The 22,585-nt window shown below is 42.8% G+C and overlaps 1 protein-coding gene across 1 annotated transcript; it reads left to right on the top strand.

Moving 5' to 3' along the window:
• Window positions 1–1,606: 1,606 nt before the first annotated feature.
• LOC146630580 (uncharacterized) lies at window positions 1,607–22,406 on the top strand. The gene is made up of 9 exons (XM_085355958.1): window positions 1,607–1,743; window positions 10,222–10,316; window positions 10,610–10,691; window positions 11,310–11,679; window positions 13,462–13,533; window positions 15,770–16,914; window positions 17,683–18,512; window positions 18,670–18,906; window positions 20,650–22,406. The coding sequence occupies exons 1-9, from the start codon at window positions 1,649–1,651 to the stop codon at window positions 20,901–20,903; spliced, it is 3,180 nt and encodes a 1,059-aa protein (XP_085212084.1). The 5' UTR covers window positions 1,607–1,648; the 3' UTR covers window positions 20,904–22,406.
• Window positions 22,407–22,585: the final 179 nt, after the last annotated feature.

Raw genomic sequence — 22,585 nt, 5'->3', positions numbered from 1 at the left:
TTTTTGTTAATGTTTAACCATTGGGCACGGAGAAAGGAGGGATTCTCTCAGATATCATAGGGAGTAAAGCAGGACACACCTCGGAGAGGTCTTGAATCCTGTAAAGGTTTGACATTTTTTAAAGTGATTTAAAATGTGCTGCATTATGTTTTTATTTAGTTTGCACAGAAATGAAAGCTGTCTTTGTCTACATCTTGCCTCTTCATCTGTTATTGAGACAGCACTAATACTTTAAATGAATGTCACACAGGACAAAAATTGCATCTTTGATCAAATTTGTCCAAAATATTAATATAAAATATTAATAAAAGAAGCTCAAGAAAACTGAGAACCAATAAAAATGTTGTTTATTTAGTTTTCAGATGGTTCATTTACAGTGGAATACAGATTATGTTAATATAACAACACACATTTTAGCAGTACTTAAAGTGCTATCTGCTAATCAAGCTATGAGTCTCACACAGTAATGTGTCTCTGTGTTGCAATAGCTATGCAATGTCCATGTAATTATCAGTGTTGTAATAACTCAGTTCAAATATATGCTATTTGGTTGTTATTTTGAAAGAAATCATGTTAAATTAAAATGGATGACTCCTTCTTCAATTATTTACCTAATTATGACTGACTCGCAGCATTGTGTTTCCATTATTTATGAACTTTGTGGACAATGTATTGTTTTATTATGATGTGAAGGTCGTCCAACAGAAATCAGAGTAAAGGAAGTATCCAAACATCTATCTATATATATTAGATTTATATTACTTTCCCCCAAATATACTAAATATATAATTATTAATTATTTTACACAGGACGTATACATGGTGGTTTGTCAAATAAATAAATAAATAAATAAATAAATAAATAAATAAATAAATGCACAGATACAGAAGCCAAGTTAAAAATTTAGTTGAATGCCAAAGCATGGATTCAGAGATGATGGTGTGTGAAACCCCAGCAGACAAGATGGGATTATATCATAATAAATTCTTAGCAATCACCTTTTTTTCTGCTGAGATTATAGCATTATTGTCCTAATAATTATATTTAATAATTTCTTTATAAATATAATAAATACCACTTAAATTTTAAAGGTCATATTATTATTGTTGTTATTATTATTATTCGTAATAGTAGTAGTAGCATTATTATTAATCCATTCAGAAGTAGATAAAAAGGGAGTGTAAAAGTGAGTAAAACAGTCTCATAAGTATGTTGTATTTTCTTTTGTTTGAATAAATAACATGAAACGATATTTTTCTTTTAATTTATTTTGCAATTCTCTCGTTTCAAGAGCTAATCACGCTTCTGAGAAACGGTCTACTTTTTCATCTGCTTGCTGGGCGCATCCATTTTCCCGTAGGGGTGGCCCACATCACCCTATTTAGTGAGCGATACGATATTTAACATTTTCTTGTTGTGAGGAAATTTAAACACTAGTTTAGTGAAGTCGTGTCTTGGTGCGATGTTTGCCGACTGGGGAGCCGTGACAGACCACAGCAGGTCGTGTTTTAGCATCCGTCGCACCCCTTCACCGAGTTGCTGTGGGAGCGTCTGGAATAACCTTGGTGTGAGCCAGTTGAGAGGCTGGAGAAGAGAGCGAGAGACTGAACGGTGAGGCGGCCGAAGATCAGCGATTGCTGGCGTGAACATGGCGGAGACTGTACGCTCACTCTTCGAGTACCGGGACCCGCACAGCCTGGATAGCGACGGAGAGGGAGTGAAACCAGCACCAGCACCACGGGGGTGAGAGAGCCCGTTAACTATGAAATACAGGCTTTTAATAGTTTAAAAAAGAAACTGCTTTAACATACTGTTTTCCTACCCGTGACAGCTAGAGTCGGGTGGGTGTGTGCGCGCATGTACGCGTGAGGGTGTTTTGATGCAAGTAAAGTTACAATTACAGTTCATTCGTCGAGTTTGTCAGTGAGTGAACGTCCACTTGAGAGAAATTACACGAGAAACTCGCGTGTTTGTTTCGTTGTTACCTTGTTTTTTCCACCGTTAATTCCACCTTACAAAGCGGCTCCAAAAAGGGGTGTGCGCGCGTGCGTGAGCGAGCGTGCGACTGTTGTGTCTGACAGTGAATTTACCCACTGAAGAAGCTGTGTGTGTATGTGTGTGTGTGTGTGTGTGTGTGTGTGTGCGATAAGTGACAGAGTGAAGAATAATTAGCACAGACACACAGTTTCAGCTACAGTAACAACGCATGCACCACACACTTGTTACTTTTCCAGGTACGCGGGGAAAGATGGAGGTTAATAGTACGTTCTGTGTTAGTGTACATAACAAAAGTTTTCAGCACCACAATCCCACTGCTCACTGTCACAAAGTTATAAAAATGCTGGAATTAGTGTACTGTCAAAGCTGCCCTGTGTGTATCTCTCTGTGTAAGTGCGCGCCCGCGCCTGTGTGTAGGGCGCGCTCTCGTGTGTGTGTGTGATTGTGTGAGAGAAAGACACACACACACGCATAGGGAGGGGAGAGAGCGTGAGAGAGAAAGGAGCAGCTCTGTGTGTGTGTGTGTGTGTGTGTGTGTGTGTGTGTGTGTGTGTGTGTGTGTGTGTGTGTTAGAGCAGAGGAAGGAGGAGGGAATGTGTGTGTGAGGGATGGGAGGGGGAGAGAGTGTGTGCGTGACAGTGTGTGTGTGTGTGTGTGTGTGAGAGAGAGTGAGACAGAGATGAGGAGTGGGAGGGGGAGCACAGTGTGCAAGGAGTGTGTGACAAAGAGAACAGGAGTGTGTGTGTGTGTTTGGTGGTTGAGGGAATGAGTAAGTGTGTGTATGTTGGGAAGACAGGGGTGTGTTTGAAAGAAGAGAGAATGTGTTTTAAATGTGTTTTTCAGAGTGTGTGTGTGTGTGCTTTGTGTGTCTAGTTGTTTGTGAGTGTGTGTGCAACTGAAATAGAAAAATAGAAACTAATTTGTGTGTGTGTGATGGGGGGGGGGGGGTAAATAGAGAGTGGGGCATGAAAGGTGTGTCTACGGTGAGGCACAAGAGAGGGACAGAGACAGAAAGGATTGTGAGACTGTGAAGGACATGTGTGTGTGAGTGTGTACGTGAGAGGAGCATATAAAAAGTGTATGTGTGTGTTTTGGTGTGTAACTGTGTGTGTGTGTGTGAAAGAGAGAGAGACAGAGATAGAGGGGAAGTGTGTTAGAGGCACAGAGAAGGGGAGGGGAGAGTGTGTTTGCGCATACGTGTGTGTTAGGAGAGTGGGGGAGGGAATGTGAGTGTTTGTTTGTGTGTTCATGTGTGTGTGTGTGTGTGTGTGTGTGTGTGTGTGTGTGTGTGTGTGTGTGAGTGAGAGAGAGACAGTGTAGGGAAGTGTGTGTGAGAGAGAGAGAGAGCAAGCACGAAGGACTGTGTTTATGTGAAACCAAGGAGTGTGTGGGTTTCAGTGTGTTTTTAGTAGGGATAACAATCACATGTGTGACTGGTAAAGAGTGTGTGTGTTGGCTAGTTGTTTAGGATTGTGTTAATTGTGCATGTTGTCTTAAGAGTAAACATTATTTTTGGGAGGTGTGTGTCAGAGATGGTGCAGAAAGTAGTGAGGGAGAGAAAGTGTGTGTCTTTAAGAAACTGAGGTGTGTGTGTTGGTGATGAGCAGAGGGTGGGGGGGGTGGGATGGGGGTTAGAGAGGGAGAGTGTGTGTGTGTCAAAGAGGAGAAAGCTAGAGAAGATGGAGGGTGTGTGTTGCACACAGAGAGACAGCACACAGTGAGTGAGTGTGTGTGTGTGTGTTTAAGAGAGAGAGAGCAGGAGAGAGAGAGAGAGAGAGAGAGAGAGAGAGAGAGAGAGAGAGAGGAAAAGAGAAGGGAGGGTGTGTGACAGGGTGAGGATGTGCATGCGTGTGTGTATATGTGTGTGTGTGCGCATTCACTTGCATGCGTGCAAGCTTTTGAAACAGCAGGGGAGGGTGAGTTTAAGTGTGTGCTGTGTATGTGTGTGTCTTGGAAACTGAAAAAGAAGGCTTGGTAGCTGCATATGCTGCGTGTGTGCGTTTTCTGTGTTTGTGTATTTGTTCTGGTAGGAGGTGTGTGTGTGTGTGCGTGTGTGTGTGTTCGTCCGTCTGTGAGTGTGTGTGTTTGTTCTGCAGTCAGTAAGAAAGGGAGGGGTGTGTGTCAAGGGGGAGACAGACACAAGGTTTGTGTGTGTGTCTGTATGTGTGTGTAGCTCCTAGACAAGGGCAGTATGTTTGTGTGTGTCATACAGAGGGAAGGAGAGTGTTTATGCATCTACTTTGTTTATGAAAGAGGAAAGGACAGTGTGTGTATGTGCGTGGATGCTCAAAGGAAAAGTATGTTGATGTGTGTGTGTGTGTGTGTGTGTGTGTGTGTGTGTGTGTGTGTGAGTGTGTGTGTGTGTGTGCCTTGTGTGGGTGGTATGGTATATGTGAGAAGGGGGAGGAGTGTGTGTGTGTGTTTGTATCTCTTTTATTATTGAGGATTCTGTGTGTGTGAGTGTGTGTTGGAGAGAGAGAGAAAATATTCTGCATGAAGGACAGAGTATATGTGAGGCTTTATTGAGTGAGTTTGTGCATGAGTGTGTGTGAGATTGTGCATAATCCAAATGTATGTGGAGCGCAGAAACAGTTGCGTGACAAGAGGTTGTGTGTCTTTGCATCTGCCAGCACACGTAGTATTTGTTTGTTTGTGGCTGAGAAAGAATAATGGGTCTGATGGAACATGTGTGTATGCGTGCCGTACAGTGGAGGAGAAAATAAATTGTAGCAGATATGCATGAGTTTGAGAATCTGTAATGTACAGATTGAATGTGTGCGTGCTTGCTTTTGTGTGTGTGTAAATGAGGGAAAAAGTGTGTGTGTGTCAGAGATGGAACATGAGACTGTGGGTTTGGTTATTTGAGAGAAACTGAGCGCTGGGGAGAGAGAGAGAGAGAGTGTGTGTGTGCTTCACTGAGCTTTTCTATGTGTGTGTGTGTGTGTGTGTGTGTACACATGTGAGCTTTGGCGAGAGGGGGAGGGGTATGTGTGTGTGCGTGCATGTGAGCTTGGCTAGAGAGAGAGGATATTTGTGTGCACTTTGTGTGTATGTGTGTGTGTGTGTGTCAGAGAGTGAGTGTGTTTGCGTGCCTGTAAGCCTGAGAGGGAGGGGTGTGTGTGTGTGAGTGCGTGTGTGTGAGCGCCTGTTTGCGTATGTGTGTGGGTGTGTGTGTTTGTGCATGCATGTGGACTAGGGAGGGGGAGGGATGAGTGTGTGTATGTGTGTGTGTGTGTGTCCGCGCACATGTGGACTCTATGAGCTCTGTGTCTGTATGTGTGCTCACGCATATGTGGGTCTTGAGTATGGACTTGTTTGTGTACTTGTGCATGCATGTGGGTTGGCGAGAGGTGTGTGTGTGTGTGTGTTGGGAGTGAAGGAGGGAGAGAAGAATGAGAGAATCGATTGAGAGGGTGAGACAGGAATGGAGGGAGATATCGAAGGGTCAACTCGCCGAAGAAGTGGAGGTGAGACAGATTTGGTTGGCGAGAAAGTTCCCAGAAACTCAGTGAACCAGAACTGAATACACAGGCAGACGCTCAGAAGACCCAAAATAATCCAGCAAAATATAAATGGAGAAAAACTTTGGTTTTCTGGAAATAAGCTGCTAACCTGTTGGGAAGCTAAACCTGTCTGTCCCGAGTGGTTTCTGGCAGTATGTAGGCATCACTGCAGAGTCCCCCATGACTGCAGTCATATTCTGATAAGCTATAACTTCATCATGCTGTTGTTATTCTCACGTTGTTATTTAATCATCCGGTTTAGTTACCAAGTATCAGGGGTGTAACGATATTTGCTTCTTTGACTTTGTTTGCTTCAGCGCGCCCTGCGATCCACATAATTGCTGTCTGAAACTGCACCACGTGAGGCCAGATTGAAGTTTTTTTTTTGGGAGCGCACAACCTGTTTTTTGTTTTTTTTAAAATACTGGCTGTTTGTCAACTACAGCGTGAACGCAGAGTTAGCCATCACAGCTGGGCACATAAAGTGCGATTTCTACTCATTTTTTTATTATGTGTTAACTCACTCCCCATTTTAACAAAAAAATTAACCCTTCTGTACATCCATAGCCTGCAAGTGTTCTGCAATTTTTTAAATTCAGTTTTATTTATTTAACGCAAAATCACAGCAACAGTTGCCTTAAGGGGCTTGATGTTGTAAGATGAATACTATAATACAGGTCAGTGCAGTATAATGTATTGTGGCTCCTTAATTTAATCACAATCACAATTATTTTGGTCAGTATTAAGATCAATGGAATTATTTAGGAGTTCTCACTGACTTTGAATAAATAGTGGATTTGTTCAAATTTCAACTATAATGTAAGCGAGCTAAACTGCTGCAGCCAAGGAATGAATTTGCTGGTACAAGTAAAGAAGATGGCAAAGCGCCACAATAGTCGTTTTATCTCACTTATATTGCTTTCATGAATGAACAGTTTAATTGATTGCACAATCCTAGCGCACTCTGATTTCAAGCATAGCAATTCCTGTAAAATGTATTCAGATTAAAGCAGATGGCCGAGTTCTCATGCTTACAAAAAAACAGAAAAGTCTTAAATTTGTAACTCTGTTATACTGAGAGTACAGGTGCTATTCATACAGTGTACCTAGATCATTTATTTACTCTTTCTTATGATATGAAAAGCCTAGCTAGTTTTTTACGCTATGTCCGATTGATCGAATATGTTTTGAGAACATGTTTGTCTGGCTCAAATTTTGAATATTTGGTTATTAAGCTAAGTGTATTAATTGTCAGTGTGCGACATAACACAGCAGAGTGTTGTCACAAAGCGCGTGTGGGTTGCTGGTTTTCACAGAGGATGTTATTATTGTAACGACTGGTCGGCCGCACGGTCATGTGGCTTTTTAAATTCTGTGATAAGTTGAAGAGCACAACTGTTGTGGAGGAGACGTTTCGGCTTTCATGCACGTTGAAACGCTCTATTGTGATTTGTTGGTGATTACCGGGTTGTTTCTCTTCTTTTTCAGATTTATTTGCAAATCAGGGTTTGTGTGTTTGTTTGGCACAGGCACAGGGAAGCTTAACAAGAGGAGGGGAGAAAATCTACATATGTGAGTGCAAATGAAGGCGCTCAGTCTTGTTTTACACTATCATAAACACACAGACATGTGCACACAGTATCATGAGATGGGAGTGGAGTGGATCAATAGAAAGACAGTGGGTCTGGTTGATATCTCCTCAGTGACTGTCCTCCCCTCCCTCTGTTCTGTCTCTGTATTATTTTTCTCATTTGCTCCCTTTTCCTACTTTTCTCCCTCTCTGTTTCCTACTGCTTCAGTTTTTTCCTTTCTAGCCCTTTTCCCCTTCCTCTTCTGTTTTTTTTATTTCACTCTCTTGTCTGCATGCAAACACACACACACACAGACCCACACACACACACACACACACACACACATGCACGCACTGACAGTAATGAACACTTCAAAATCCAAAGCACGATCTTCCTATGGCCTAGTTTTAAAAGCCTCCAATGTCATGTGAGTGAAAAATAGACTGACGGAAAACAATATTGAGATGTGTGGTAACAGAACTAGCCCAGATTCTGCAGAGGCAGAATCAGTTTGGCTCTTGTGAGTTTGGCTGTTTTGGCGTTGGATTTACACTGAAGAAGAAAATCTCACACGGCCATACTGGGCTCTCACAGGTGGCGGCATTCAGGCTCCATGGGGGTAATGGCACTCTCTTTAGTTTTGATCCGGGTGTCTCGAGTCCAAACACTCACAAGATGGCAGGCTCTTACTATGATTGATACAGTCATTATGTGTTGTATGTTGATTTGTCTCAGTTTAGTTTATTATGGCTCCTTGACACTCAACAGTACTTAAACTGTATTTATTTATTTACTGAATCTCTTTCTGGGGGAGGAAAGTGGCGGGCTGATTAGGATAATGTGGTATTTTCTCATTTAATGGCAAGTTTTATTCAAATTAAATATCACTTTGACCAGTGGGATTTTTTCCTTTACTTTAAACAATAATAAACCACACATCCCATGCTACAGCCATTTTCACACATGCAATGCAGCCCTGAACGCAGATTTATCAGACAGGGTGAATGTGAGAACGCAAATGTCAGAGGCACTGGGATCAGACACTGGCGGGTCTTTAACCTAGTAGCTCCTTACTACAAAGTCTTATGTGTAGCCGGATTATTCGAACATTGTCTCAGTCTGCAGCCGTTTACCCCCAATGAGCAGGCGTTGTGTGCTGCCTATTGCATGCTCCACGCCGCCTCACCTAAAACCACACAGCGTATTATCAGTAGTGTGAATGCGTCTGTTTCCTGCTGCACGTGAGAAAGGACGGCTGGTTAAAATACCCTGACCATATTTGAAAGTGTTGCAAGTTCATTTGTGAAAATTTGTGACTTAAATTTGGTAAATTTTCATGTTTTCACACATGCAGTGCAGCCCAGATGGAGGTGCATGTAAGAATGCAGCAGTCTCGATAGCTTTCTACTATAGACTCTGCGTTATGTCTGATAACACACAGAACAATGTCTCGGATAATACTAATGCGATCGTGGCTCAAAAGTTGGGAGTTCGCCTTGTAATCGGAAGGTTGCCAGTTCGAGCCCCGGCTTGGACAGTCTCGGTCGTTGTGTCCTTGGGCAAGACACTTCACCTGTTGCCTACTGGTGGTGGTCAGAGGGCCTGGTGGCGCCAGTGTCCGGCAGCCTCGCCTCTGTCAGTGCGCCCCAGGGTGGCTGTGGCTACAATGTAGCTTGCCATCACCAGTGTGTGAATGTGTGCGTGAATGGGTGGATGACTGGATATGTAAAGCACTTTGGGGTCCTTAGGGACTAGTAAAGCGCTATATAAATACAGGCCATTTACCATTTTTTTATTTTAATGCCATTCACACACTTTGAATTATAGGATTGTGGAATGGGAGTAATATGTCCTTCTTCCCGCATGTGGCAAGTGATTGATTATTGATTATTTCAAGTAGTGAGAAACAGTCCAGTGAAGACTATCTGCTGTTGTGTGTTACACATGAGAAAGTGTCCTACGTTCATGTGTGAAAGTGGCTTACATCTGTAATTTGTGGTTAGTTTTTCACTCTGTTTCTGATATGAAGTATGCCCTAAAGTTTTTGAATCCTAAAAGTGCTGTTGGTGCAGTTCTGGGTGCGTGGTAATGTGCATGCTGTGCACATGATGGGACAATCCCAGTGCTGGCATCAGACTAATCCACTGATCAACAGGTGGTGCTAATGAGCCAAGAACAACAACAAGACCGTAGTGATTAATGCAGGGTCTAATAATTTACAGTTTGCATGAGATACGTTTTGTACGTGTTACTTTTTGTCTTTGTGGCCCCCTTCCACTACAGAAGAATCAAAGATTGAAAAAGCAGCATTAGAAACACATCCATTTGCCGCAGTGGACAGTTTTCATTGTTTTCAGCACTAAGTTTCACTGAACTACAGAGAGCTCTTTGTATGTTGTGACTGAAGTCTTCTCCATTGAAAGTATGAAAGCTGGATGTGATGTCATTGATTGTTCTCGTCATCACCAGTTCAATGTTTTGAACCTGCATGTGACGAGAGAGGTGCAAGTCTGACTGTGAACCTTCGTGCTCATTGGTTAATTACTAATTAGTCTTTCACACTGTCTGTGGTCTTCTCCAAGGGCTGCACAAACAGGGGTAAGCCACATATTTTTGACACTGCCCCCTAGTGACAGCACACAGGCACAACATGTATACCAACCAGTATCTGGAAAGCTGTGAAGGTCAGTGAAGTATAATGAATATAATATAAGGATGGCTAGCTGCTAATTACTGGGGATGTATTTGCCTCTTAATTAAAACATATTTGTTGCTCCCTGAGCCCTCTTTAATTTCTGAACCTGAATTGTGAGAAAAAGACGATTATATCCTCTTTGCCAAGAGTTTTGTTGGACTTGGACTGAGCGACTTCCTTAGTCAGTCGGTGCAGATCGTGTAAAATCCTAAACTCTACTAGATTTTCCTGTTGTTCCAGTCAAACACGGTGAAGAGCTGTTTAAATAACCATGTTCTACTTACTGTGCATTTTTGTTTGCTGATATTGGAGTTAGCCCTCCAATGTGGTCTGCATTGATTCATTAGGTGGCTATCAGTTTATTGATCATATCTGATTGATGTGAAGTTTGGCCAGTAGGCCAATTGATTAAATGATAATTGTGTGCTTTTGTGGGTCTGTTTGTTTTCTGCAGACGCGGCTGTGGGAGGAAGAGAAAAGGGACGCCCATGAAAGTCTTTGTAACGCCCACTGAGGAGGAGAGCGTGTCTGAACACAGGTTCAGCCCAGGTGTGTGTGTGTGTATTATTATTCTTACAGCAATGACCTGTGCATGTGCATGTTCATGTTTGTGTGTGATATATGTATCTGCATCTGTTGGTGTGTGTTTGTGACTGGTGTGGGTGCAGAGCATGTGACCTAGTTTTGTGTATGTGTCTGTGTGCTTGACTGTGTATGTGCTGCTATGTGCACTTGTGTATGTGCTGCTCCAGGAGATGGGGTGATGCCCTGTGTGTGTGCCCATGTGTTTCCCTGTGCACATGTTTGTAATCCTTTTATACTGACAGTTTCTGTGCTCTCAGGTGAACGAAAGGAGGCAGGAGAGAATAAACGTCCCATGCTGGACAGTCCTTTCTACAATTCAGAGCCTACTCCTCATCCCTGGTGAGTGTAAATTAAATAGTACTTCCTTTCCATCTTCTAGACAAAATAAATGGTGACTAACCTTCATTAATTCAACTCAGAATTCACCAATCAGAGCAGCAGCATCTGTAAACCCTGGGTGGATGAACTCCTGGCATATTTACTGTTTTTTGTATTTTTTTTAAACTTTATACATGACTCAAATGACTGATGAATTATAATAATTACTGTATATTCATTTTCTGTAAAGCAGCTACTTGTTTCAGCACTAGGAGCTCAGTCTGAGTGGAGTTTTTTTTCTCCTCCTCTTACCTCATGTTATGTATTTTCGTTGTTTTTTCCTACCAGCCTACCTTTCTGACATGTCTCCCCAATGTGATGTTTGTGTAAAGTTGGTCAGAAGGTTCCTTTGTAAGTGCGCATGCGCCATTAGCGTGCTGCCTGCTGTAACCCTAATTTCCTTCAGGATTAATAAAGTATTCTGATTCTGATTCTGAAACACAGCTAGAAAAGCAGAAACACAACATCTTTCCAGTCCTAAGAAAGTAGGAAAAAGCATAAGGACAGAACAGAATAATAAAAACAATATTATTTTAATAAAGGTGAATTTTACTTCCAATCCTCCACCTCCTTCATCAGTGGTCCATCGGAGCAGGCTCATGACAAGGTCTCCCCCGGACTCAAGCACGGCTCCTGCTCATCCTCTACACCAGCTCTGTCTCCAGCTGCTTCCTCAGCTGCAACACCAACGCCTGTCCCCGCCCCCGCCCCAGCCTCCGCTGCTTCAGCTCAGGCCCCCTCTCTGACCCCTGCGTCCACAGCTCCAGCTGCTCCAACAGCCTCCGCTCCGGCTCCGACAGCCAGCTCTTTCCCTCCCTCCCCTAACTGCCGTATCCGAGAGGTCCACTGCGGCAACCAGGTGCGACTGGTGGTTATTGCCATTCGAGACATCACCAAGGGCGAGGAGATCACTGTGGACTACAGCCTAACCGAGTGGGGCGAGAACCTGGTCAGTGTCATGGCACATATTACATCGAGACTTTTTCTCATCCTTAACCTCACATTAGTGCTTGCTTATGTTAGGGATCCTATAGACAGTCTAACAATGCAGAAAACCTGATGAAATGTTAGCGCTTGTTGCCAAAATTTGGTTCAAGGATTGACTGCTTTTTTCCAGTGTTTATCAGTCGCTCAGGGAGAAATTAGTTTTAAAAAGGTCTCCTCGTCAATAGTAGCCAGGATAGACCACAGCACAGTGCAGCCACAGGACATTTTGTTTTGATTGAACGTAGCTGCTCATGTTTGCTTTCTCTTTACAGCTCAATCATCTACTTAGCCAAACCTATAACAAAACAGTGTTTTTATGCCTACATAAAAGAAAACTCCCCCCAAAAAAGATCTGGGCTCACCCCAAAGGAAAACCACCACATTAAAAAAGTAATTTAGTTAAGAATGGAATAGATTTGTATTTATCTAGTGGTCAGGCATGGCAGACTTCATTTAAATAAGGTAACACAGACTTATTATATATGGGCCAATCCTCTTTCTTACACGTAGTCACCCCCAAAGAGCCCATTTTTTGCTAGGAAAAAGCTTCACACTGTATGTAAAGGATGGACTGAGCCTCTGTGACATCACCTATTTGTTTGGTTTATAGTCACTGTTTTAAAGCCTCGAGCTCAGCTATGTGCGTAATGAGTGAGGGGTGGATCTGACTGAGAAACTACGGACACTGCACACTCATGCAGCTGCGTCTTGTCAATCAAATGTCAGATAGACCATAATATAGAACATGAGCCATCATGTTCATCTTAATAAGACCTGAAACTAGCGAGACCACAAATTTATCAAGATAATGTTTACTGAGGTTATGGATCGAATGAGAGGTACTTAGAAGTACTGGACTTATTTTCGCAACTGGAAAAGTGACTCCCCCTGCTGACCATAAGAAATAACGCAGATATACCGCACATTTTCTTTTCAGCTGTGGAGACCACAGCCATCTTTTATATACACTCTTTGGCTGAAACTTCCTTTTAAGCTCAGGTGGAAATTCAGTTTTAAATCCAAACCCAACCGCTGGTTGAGGATAGGTCAAGGAAAGCCATTCACACTCTGAATATCACTGATGGCTTCAGATAGGCAACCATATGTACTCACATTCTTGGATCAGCTTCAAACACGTATCCCTGTTTCACACACACACACACACACACACACACACTGCTCACACATTAATGTTACACACACAAGCTAAGCAAGGCATGGGGTTACCATGGTGATGGTTGAGCTCCAGCTCGCTTTCTACCTATAGTGCTTAAGCAACAGTCGCCATGGTTATTGCATGACATCTGTTCTTTTAATGGATCTCATTAGATCAGATCAATTTATTCAACAGGATGATGATACCAGAATCCATTTAGGAAGATTAAATTGACAAAAATGGAGAAATTGACATCAGTGGCTGCAGTGGAGCCAAGGCGGCTCACGTTCTGTTAGACTTTTGTTATTGGTTAATTGATTTGCTCTGTACCCGGCATTCCAGCATGATTGATAATCCCATTTTAATTTCTTATGAGAAGCTGACAGTGTTTGAATGCAAGTCTATTTGAACTTCTTTTTGCTTGGCTCGTTATTGAGACTTTTGGCGTCATAATCAACCTTTGCGCCTTGGGCCAACTGTGGAGGGCTATCCTTGTGCTCTCTGAGTGACAGCTGAGTCTGATTGTGATGGCAAACATTAATGTGCAGCGTGCTGGCTGTTTTAATGTGAGTGGTCTGTGTCCCGCAGGGTTTTCGTGGTACTGTTTCTCCCGCGCAACATGACTGCAGCTCTGACACCGAGACCAACAATATCAAAAAGGTAAAAGAAAAACACCACTTGGTTCCTAAAAGCACAAACAGTGATGTAAAAAACAAAACAAAAAACCCCGCAGCGTTGTAATTTTTAAAGATGTGACAAGTAGACTTTGCGCAGCACATGTAGTTACTGGGTAGGAGGGGCTGTTTTTGAAGTCTACAAAGGAAAAGCAACATAAATTTTTTTAAATAGACACTTTTTGAGCACATATCCCAACATGAAAATCTCTGTTCAATCGTAACTTCAAGCATTACAAAATATGAAGGTGCTTTAGAAGGTGCTTAAAAGCCAGAGCTTGTCTTCATAAAATCATCCCTTAAGTTTACTTATTGAACTTTTAGATCAATAAGTAAACAAAACAAGTTGTTGTGGCAAAACTAGTCAGCATGAATAAACTTTTAAATTCTATGTTGAATTCTAGGTGATGTCATTCTGCAGTTTAGCAACAGTTAAAAGTTAAAATCTCCTTTTCCTCCATACAAAGGCACCAGGGACTTGTGGGTAGTGTAGTATTTAGATCTGTCAGCCACACCCATATAAAGGGCAGAGAAAATGTGATTTGCCAGGAACAAAAGATTTAAAAATGACATTAAAACCAGAGGATCATTACATTAGAGTAGGGGTGGGCAATCTCAGTCCACGAGGGCCGGTGTCCTGCAGGTTTTAGATCTCACCTTGGGTCAACACACCTGAATCACATGATTAGTTCGTTACCAGGCCTCTGGAGAACTTCAGGACATGTTGAGGAGCTAATTTAGCCATTTAAATCAGCTGTGTTGGTTCGAGGACACATCTAAAACCTGCAGGGACACCGGCCCTCGTGGACTGAGATTGCCCACCCCTGCATTAGAGTAATTTCTTGGTTGTCTTTTCACGTATCCCTAAATTACTTTCTAAATATGAATGAAATTTTTTTGTTAAATTAGGCTTATAAAGTTTTCTCTATACATTGTAAGTATTAAACGAAAGCAAAATGGGTATTTTTTATATTTTCATCTCATAAATTAATAAACTGGCAATGTCGTATTACTCCTTGATGTTCACATGTTTTACTTTCATTGCTATAATAGCATTTTCTGCAAAAACACAGTAAGATAAGTAAGATAAGAGCATAGTGGAGTGTATGGTAACTGATAAATAAAAAACATTTTTTACTACAAGCCACATTTACCCATTCACTGATTCATAAAGAGCATTATTTTATGCCTTAAGGTGCTTTTTTCTATGAATCTCATACTCTCACTCCAGTGGCAATTTGAGGTTCAGCATCCTGCCCAAGTTGTTTTCCATTGCAATAGAGGAACATTTCAGTGTGGGTGGGGTTGTTATAGCAACACGGCCAATAAGTCCAGTGACGTCATTTGTATGCAACGCAAAGGCAACAGTGGTGGACATCAAGTTGATGGTACACCTGCTGCTAAACCTCTGTAGCTCTACGTTGGACCACTGTTTTAGTTCGTGTGTAACAACTTCCTCTCATTGCTGGATTTAAAAAATGGCAGGTTTGATTTTTGTAAAGAAGTCACTCTTATGACTCATTCACTGACGTCACAGTTTTGGCTCAACTTAGCTCACTTGGAACCCCGGATGAGAAGGTACTAAAACAGTACCAGGTACTACCAGTTAATGGGGAACTCTAAAAACTGAGTAGAGTCAAGTGAGTAAAACTAGTGGAAAAGAGGCTGTTGTGCCATGACAGCGTTTCACTAATCAGACTAACAAAAGTTAAACATGCCTTTAGTTGGGATATATTTATGTGAGCAGTGACATTTCAGTTTCATTGGTATGATCTCTAACAGTAATTCTGCCAATAAGTGATATAGTGGACAGCTTTGGAAAACAGCTGTGACTTGGTAGCTCTCAGTGTTTTACAGCAGTTAAACAAGAGCTGCAGTCATGAACTAAAAGCATCTCAGCTTGGCAACTTGTAGTTTTGTTTTGTTTTGTTTTTTTCCTGCACATATTGATCCTCAAGGTTTTATCAGTCTTGCCTATTAAAAATTCTGTTGACTATAATGCACTTATTCAAAGTGGATAGGATAAAAGTTAGGAATATTTTTGCAGATCTGTACAACACATATGTCTAAAGGGAAAAGAAAAAGGGTTCAGGAAGGAAATAACAAAGGTTATGAACTTCAGAAGACTTCAGTTATTTGAAAGTGGACAACTTTTGTGGTAATTTTATTACTACTGTTAAAAAAAACGCAGGCTAACACTTGTTGTTGTTTTTCACGTGCAGGAGGAGGAACCACTCTCCCTGACCACCCAGCAGCAGCAGCGGCAACAACAGCAGCAGGAATATGTCACCCCGTCGTGGTCCCTCTCCCCGTCATCCTCGCCCATCTCCCATTCTGATGCTAGTGACTCAGATGCTGGAGATGAGGACAACTCTAGCCCGCGTGGGCGTGCGATACGCCGGCGAAAGAAACGTCGAGGCACTCCTTCAAAGAAAAAGACCCCCCATCGGACCCCACCGGGGAGGCCGCCGCAAGTCTCCCCATCGAGCGGTCCTCATCACAACCGTCTGTTTCCTTCATCCCATTCTTCAGCGCAGTCTTCCCCACCCTGCTCGTCTTCATCCACTTCTGTGTCCTCAGCCAAGCCTGTGTTCAAACCTCCAGGTCCTTTGGCTTCCAACACTACATGCAGTGTCACCGCGAATGTCTCCAGAGGAGGAGTTTCCATAGACTCCATGCGCCAAACCTGCGAGTACTGTGGACGCCACTTCCGCTCCCTGGGCCGCCACTTAGATAAACACCATGCTCATCAGCCCGATGTTTGCTCCGCACTCGTCGAGCGCTACACGCAGATGCCCCGTCTGCAGGCACAGAACTCGAACCCGGCCTCAGCTCACACGCACACCCAGCAACGCTCGAAATTGTCACACGCTACAGGACAGAGCCGCGGTTCAGATCTATCACCAGGCAGCGTTCAGGATCTCTCCATGTCTCCGCCCACTCTCATGTCAGGTAACCAATCCCCTGCTCCCTGCAGTAGAAACTCCACCCCTCCTGTTCTGACTCTTCCACGAGGACAGAATGCAGTGCCGGTGTCAGTGCTTAAGAGGAGCCCGCCTCCTGTGGCTCTGACGCAGTCCAAGAAGGGAGCGATGAGGAAGCTTAAGAAAGAAAGGCAGGTGGAAGAGGAGGAGGAAGGCATGGATGAAGATGAAGAGGATGTGGAGGTTGTGGAGGTGAAGAGACCAATAGACGAGGATGAAGTAGAGCTGGTGTGCCCTCAGTCCTTCAGCACCAAGTTGGCCAAAGAGATACAGCCACCAAAAGAAGAGGAGGATGAGGAAGAGGAGGAAGAGGAGGAGGAAAATGGGGTGATGGAGGTAGAAGATGAAAGTGGGACAGAAGATAAGGAAAAGGACTTGCTGAGGTAACTTAGTCAGTGAATGAGTTGTAAAAGTTAAGGGCGTTACACACTGAACGCATTGCGTAAACAAAATTCAGAAGCTGACATGAAGCGATGATGAACTCACAACAAACTCCAAACTATTTGCCTCTGATGCCACCTAACTACACTGATAATAACAAATATTAATTATGTTGTCTGATAACACCGGCCTCCGTTTTTAATTAAATTTTTCATTTACTTTCATTATTTATAAAAAAAAAATAACTGAGATTTTCAAATGTACCAACACTGTCACTAAAACCTGCCACAATGTTACCACAAGAGGAGTCAGTCTGACCTCAGCCATATACGGCAGCTAACATAGCAATTAACTTCATTTTTTTCCTAGGATTTCTATAAATCTATAAATATAAACGAAAACAATCATGTGTCTGTTGCACTCTACGCAGAAAGATATTTGTATTCACTAGAACTTTACATTTGTGCTCAGCCACCTTCCTGTTTTATATTAATATAAGCAGGGTACAACCATATGGCAGCCAGCTGAGTTGAGTCCCCTCAAGTAGTCCTCATTGACAAAGGCTCATTCAGGCTGATGCTATAGTGGGAGCCTTTCTGCATTTATAAATTAAAGAACAAATAAGTTACCTGCAAACCTTCAAGAATATTTATGAGAGTGACTGCAGTCAGTCCAAGTCAATATTTGGTTTCCTGTATTGATACAGTATCGCCACACTATGCTGTATAGATTATTATTTTTTTTACCTACCTACTCCTTTTTTTTTGCAGTGGTTCGGGGCGTCACCACATGCTGCCCCTGCTCTCCTCGTTGTCCTCTCTGGTGCTGTACCTCCGCCGGCTGCAGCACTCGGCCTTCTTGTCTCTCTCTCGCCAGCTGCAGTCTGCCGAGGCCTGGCGCCTCCTCTGCCACTCCAGCCTGGCGCTCCTTATCCTGTATAACCGGCGGCGTGAGTGTGAGGTCTCTAAGCTGTCCATCAGTGAATATCGGGCCCGTATTACTCCTCAATGCCCTGTTCCTGTTCCACCTGGTGCCCCTCCAGCTCTTACCCCATTAGAGGCCTCCCTGTCGCCCTTTGAGCGCATGGTGCTTCCTCACCTCCCCAGAGTCGGAGTCCAGGGTAAACGAGGACGTGTCCAACCCCTCATCCTACCTCCTCACTGTGAGCCCTGTCTGGAGCTTCTCCTGCAGACACGGCAGGATGTAGGAGTTGACCCTGCAAACCCATACGTTTTTGCTCGACCCTACCACTCTCCTGCCACGCCACTGCGTGGCACCGATCTGCTGCGCAGCCTCGCTCGCTCCAGCGGTACCCGCAATCCCCGCGCCCTGACCCAGACCAGGGTTCGTCGACAGGTAGCGATCCTAACTCAGCTGCTGCTTCTCGGGGAAGGAGAGGAGCCCGGACAGCTTGGAGGCAGCGCTGTGGAGAGGCTCGAACACTTCCTTGAGAGGGAGTACCACGTGACGCAGAATTGTGCTGGTATTGGCCAGGACCCAGGCCTGATGGGCAGAGTGGGCCGGGTCGTGCTGTGTGGAGAGAGGGATGGAGTACTGTTCAGAGGAATGAGCCTGAACCACATCTGTCTGGAACTGGATGGTGAGATGGATGGACCGCTCGTGAATGAGTGATGTTTTGTCCTTGGATTGTAACTTTTCTTTCAGTTTTTTGTCAATGATTGAGTGTGACTGCAGTTTATTGGAAACAAACATTTTTAACATCAGACTGATGAAGTTCTCTTCTTTGCTCTTTTCAGTCATGTCAGGAAACTCTGCAGACTCGTACTCGGAGGGAGAATCTGAAGGGGAGAATGTGAAGGAGAAGCCTGAGGTGCACGCCCCTGCTCCGGCTCTGAATCCTACACCCACCCTGCTGTATGTCAGGAAGGGCAAGAACAACGGGAGGGTCGGACGACCCAAGAAGCTCAAGAACAACCAGCCACCCCCTCCGCTTCCTCTTGACCCTCCACCCGCAAACCGCAGGAGAGGCACAGGTCAGCCTAAATCAGGTTTATTTGTGTGTCGAGTGTTATGTGCATTTGCACAATGCAATGAGATAGTTGTGTGTATACGATTTAAAAATAAAAACACTCACACCTAACAAGAAAATTGAAGCCGAATGCATTTATAACACCATTATTAGAATATGAAAAGGTGAAATGAGGAAGAAAAAAGGAGGGAAAGAAACTTCACAACATGAATGGTTCAAGCTGTTTTGTTTGTCAGAGAAAGTGAAGCCCAAGGTGAACTGGTACATCTTTATCCCAGTAGGGAATATTCACTGGTTGAGTTACAGGAAATAAAAGCTCAATGTTGAAGTCACAAACATTTGATGTACCAAAGGAGCCTCAAGAAGTTGAAGGTTTAGGAGGTGCAAATAATTAAGGCAAGGCAAGTTTATTTGTATAGCACAATTCAACAACAAGGTGATTCAAAGTGCTTTACAGAGACATTAGAAACAAGAACAAATAAAAAGCATGATTTAAAATTAAGATGTTTCGTATTTGAAGTATCTTTAGTTCAGTTTTATTGGAAAGTAATGGATATATTTAGGGGTTTGGGGAATGATAAAGCATAGTATTGCAAATATTGTAACAATACCGACACCAAATATTGCTACTTTATTAAAATAATAAAAATTCTCTGGGAATACTATAACCAAGAGGGCATCCAACACTCAACACACTTAGCGTGACAAAGCTATCTCCTCATTTAGAGTAAACTAATAAATCAGTTACATGAGGAAAAATAGGATGTAACCTCCTTGCATCTACAAAAAAATACATAAAAGAAAATCAACAGCTGCCTGGTAAATGTATTGATGTTTTCTTTTTCCACATTCTGGGACCAATCGCAGTTTGTGGTGACTGATTGGTTGCCCAGAGCTTGAGAGTGGTGGACACCCAAAACCATTTTTGTTCACAAGGCGTTTGCACAGGTCACCTGATAGGAGGAGACCTTTCTGCAAACAGTCACAGTCTGACTTGGACTGACTGCAAACAACCTCAGAGACTGTCAAAGGTGGCCTGGTAGCACGTAGCACAAGTGGACATGGTTGGTATCGCTGCACAAAGGATGCAAAAAACACACCAAGCTGTCCCTTTTCAGGACATAATTTTTTACATAGAAATCAGTAGTGTCTTAGTTAATAGCTCCAAATAAAGAGCGATCTCAATAAACAGCAGTTGTGGAATCTGATGGGCACAAAATGTTTCTCTCAGTTTGTCACCACAGTCATTTTTTTCTCTCCAAGTTTGATTTGTTTGTTATTTTTCTGATAGAAGTGCTTCCTTCTCTAGAGCTGACTTAAGTGGTAATGAAGTGTTTCAGTTGCATCACTCCTCATTAAACAGTGTGTTGTCTGTTATGTGTGCAGTTGATAAAGAAATATTTTGTCTCTTGCCAAAAAATTAGTTGTGAGATTATTCTCTTTTAGTTAATTTACAGCACATTGTAATTTAACTGTACTGGCAGTAAATTTACAGTCGTATTAAGTTTACTTTTAGTCATATAGTTCAGAAATCTGTGGATCTTCCTGAGTTTCATCACCAGATCTTTATCTTTATCAGACTGGACCTCAGTTTTTATGCTAACATGGAAAAGAAATGTCAGAAAAACAGAAATGTAAACGCTCTCAGTTCTGTATTTTCTCCAGTTCAGCCATAAGCTTTGATTCAGAGTACGAGCTCTAAAAAATCATTTAACCTCTAACTCTGTTCCTCTTTTGTTCACTGCAGGAAAGCGAGGGGTCCTGAAGCGTCCCTGGTCAGAGGCTGAGCGCGCTGCAGTCGAGGAGCACCTGACCCAGAACATCAATGAGCTTCGCGTTCCTGCCAAGGCTGACTGTGAGCGCTGCCTGCAGCAGTGCCCCCTGCTGGTCAACAATCACCGCGACTGGCGAGCCATCAAGTTCTACTGCCACAACCGCATTCAGCTACTGAAGAAGAATCAGCGGCGTGAAAGCGAACCCCAGCCCCTCACTGTCTGCTGAGGGGGCGGGTTTTGGGTGGGTTGGGAGCCCGTAGGATGTTTATTTCGGTGCAGCTGATCAGAGCAGAATCTCAAATGGTACCTGCTGCCCACAAAATGCACTAATTTTGAGAGGACGGTCCTAAATTTAACACCGCTCTCTGGCAGTGCGGTTTGTTTTTGACGTGGCTTCTAATTTGGCACCTGATGGCATTTCATTTTGAGCCATACAAAAAGAAAAATTTGTGCCGCTCCATTTCAAGGTCTTAAAATTACACTCGAGTATTCGTGGTGGTCCTGGTTTTGACGGTTACAGTGTAAGTCTTGTTAAAAAGCAGTGCGCTTGGACTCGGGTGCCGTTTGAGACGTGCCGTGAGAGACCACAGCCTGTGCTGTGTTGTACATGGACATTTTTTTCCCTTCTTCTTACATGGATACACTAAACTGAAATGTAAACACAGGAGGAAACCAATCCCTACAGTGTTGTTATATGAACGTTGTGAAGTAGCATTAGTGTTTTCTGCACTCGGAGACGTTAATAGGACAAATGGCCCGCACTCGGGGGCCACACTTTCCTTCATAGCGGCTTTATAATTAGAATAGACCTAACTTCTGCTAACTGAGAAGAGAATAGCCAGATCTGTCCTCAAACAACTGCGTTTTTTTTTTTTTCATACAACTGACTGTGCAATTCTGTTCGCATAATATTTGGACCTTAATTTCCATGTGAGGTACTAGACGATGAATGAGTTATGCTCTTGAAGCTACTATAAAGTTTTTTTTTTAATTAATTGAAATGAATCTTCATTGTGATGGAGACAATGGGTTTCATGGCAGCGACAATTAAACGGCCTGTGAATGTTGTGAAGTTCTATTTGGATACCTAAGATGTTTAGTTAAATCACAAAGAGCTGTTGTGAAACCTGTTGTCTTTCACGTCAACTGATACGGATAAATATTTTGCCCTGAGCAACTCTTATGTTTTAGCTATGATTTTGTGTCTTTCTGCCCATTGCACATTTTCATTCAAAGCAGTAAAAAAAGGTGCTATAGGCCAATAAGCTGGATATCACTTTATGTGTGGAGAGGAGATTTCCCTTGGTTGTGTTAAAAGTTACTTAAAAAATGGGCATTTATCAGAGGAGTGATTGTTCTGTGGCGCCACTTTTGTTGCATTGTCTGTCTTGTCCTTTTCAATGGCTAGAGCTCCTCCTCCTCTTTCTCTGTCCTTTCCCAGCCACACTACACAGTTTGCAGCTCGACCAGATTTTTATTTTTCAGTGTTGCTGGAAATCTGTGTCCATCAGAGTAAAACCTCCATAAAACCTCAAAATGGATACTTGAAGTAATTTAAACCTTTTGCAGAATCTTTGACCTTATCTCGCTCTAGCCTTGCCAGTTACATTGTACATAACAAATATATTATCATTGAGCTAACTGGTTGTTTGTGCTAGGCATTATGTAGCTTTCTCCATTTACAAGGTGTTGCTATCTGTACATAAGGCAGTTTTGTAAATACTCTACAGAGAAACAAAGAAAAAACACAATGTATGACATGCCCTGGTTATTGTGTTATGTTTTTTCTTTTTTATAAGTCTTATAAAAACTTAAAGATCTACGATTTGTGTTGTGGTTATTTAAAAAGCTGAAGTGTTTTATTCTGTTGGAAAAGAAACACTAGAAACACTAATGTCACCGGGTCTT

This window comes from Diplotaxodon limnothrissa, linkage group LG6 (genome assembly GCF_057381915.1).
Source record: "Diplotaxodon limnothrissa isolate DT_005_m linkage group LG6, D_limnothrissa_male_GT1.1, whole genome shotgun sequence".
NCBI classification, from domain to species: domain Eukaryota; kingdom Metazoa; phylum Chordata; class Actinopteri; order Cichliformes; family Cichlidae; genus Diplotaxodon; species Diplotaxodon limnothrissa.
The sequence above is the reverse complement of the archived record's forward strand: the minus strand, read 5'-3'. Positions and strand labels throughout refer to the sequence as shown.

Bases quoted from the DNA above. Each gene is read 5' to 3' on its own strand.
- LOC146630580 (XM_085355958.1), top strand. From the start codon at position 1,649: ATGGCGGAGACTGTACGCTCACTCTTCGAGTACCGGGACCCGCACAGC. The intron at 10,317-10,609 runs GTGTGTGTGTGT...CTGTGCTCTCAG, and splicing joins TGAACACAGGTTCAGCCCAG to GTGAACGAAAGGAGGCAGGA. The intron at 10,692-11,309 runs GTGAGTGTAAAT...CTCCTTCATCAG, and splicing joins GAGCCTACTCCTCATCCCTG to TGGTCCATCGGAGCAGGCTC.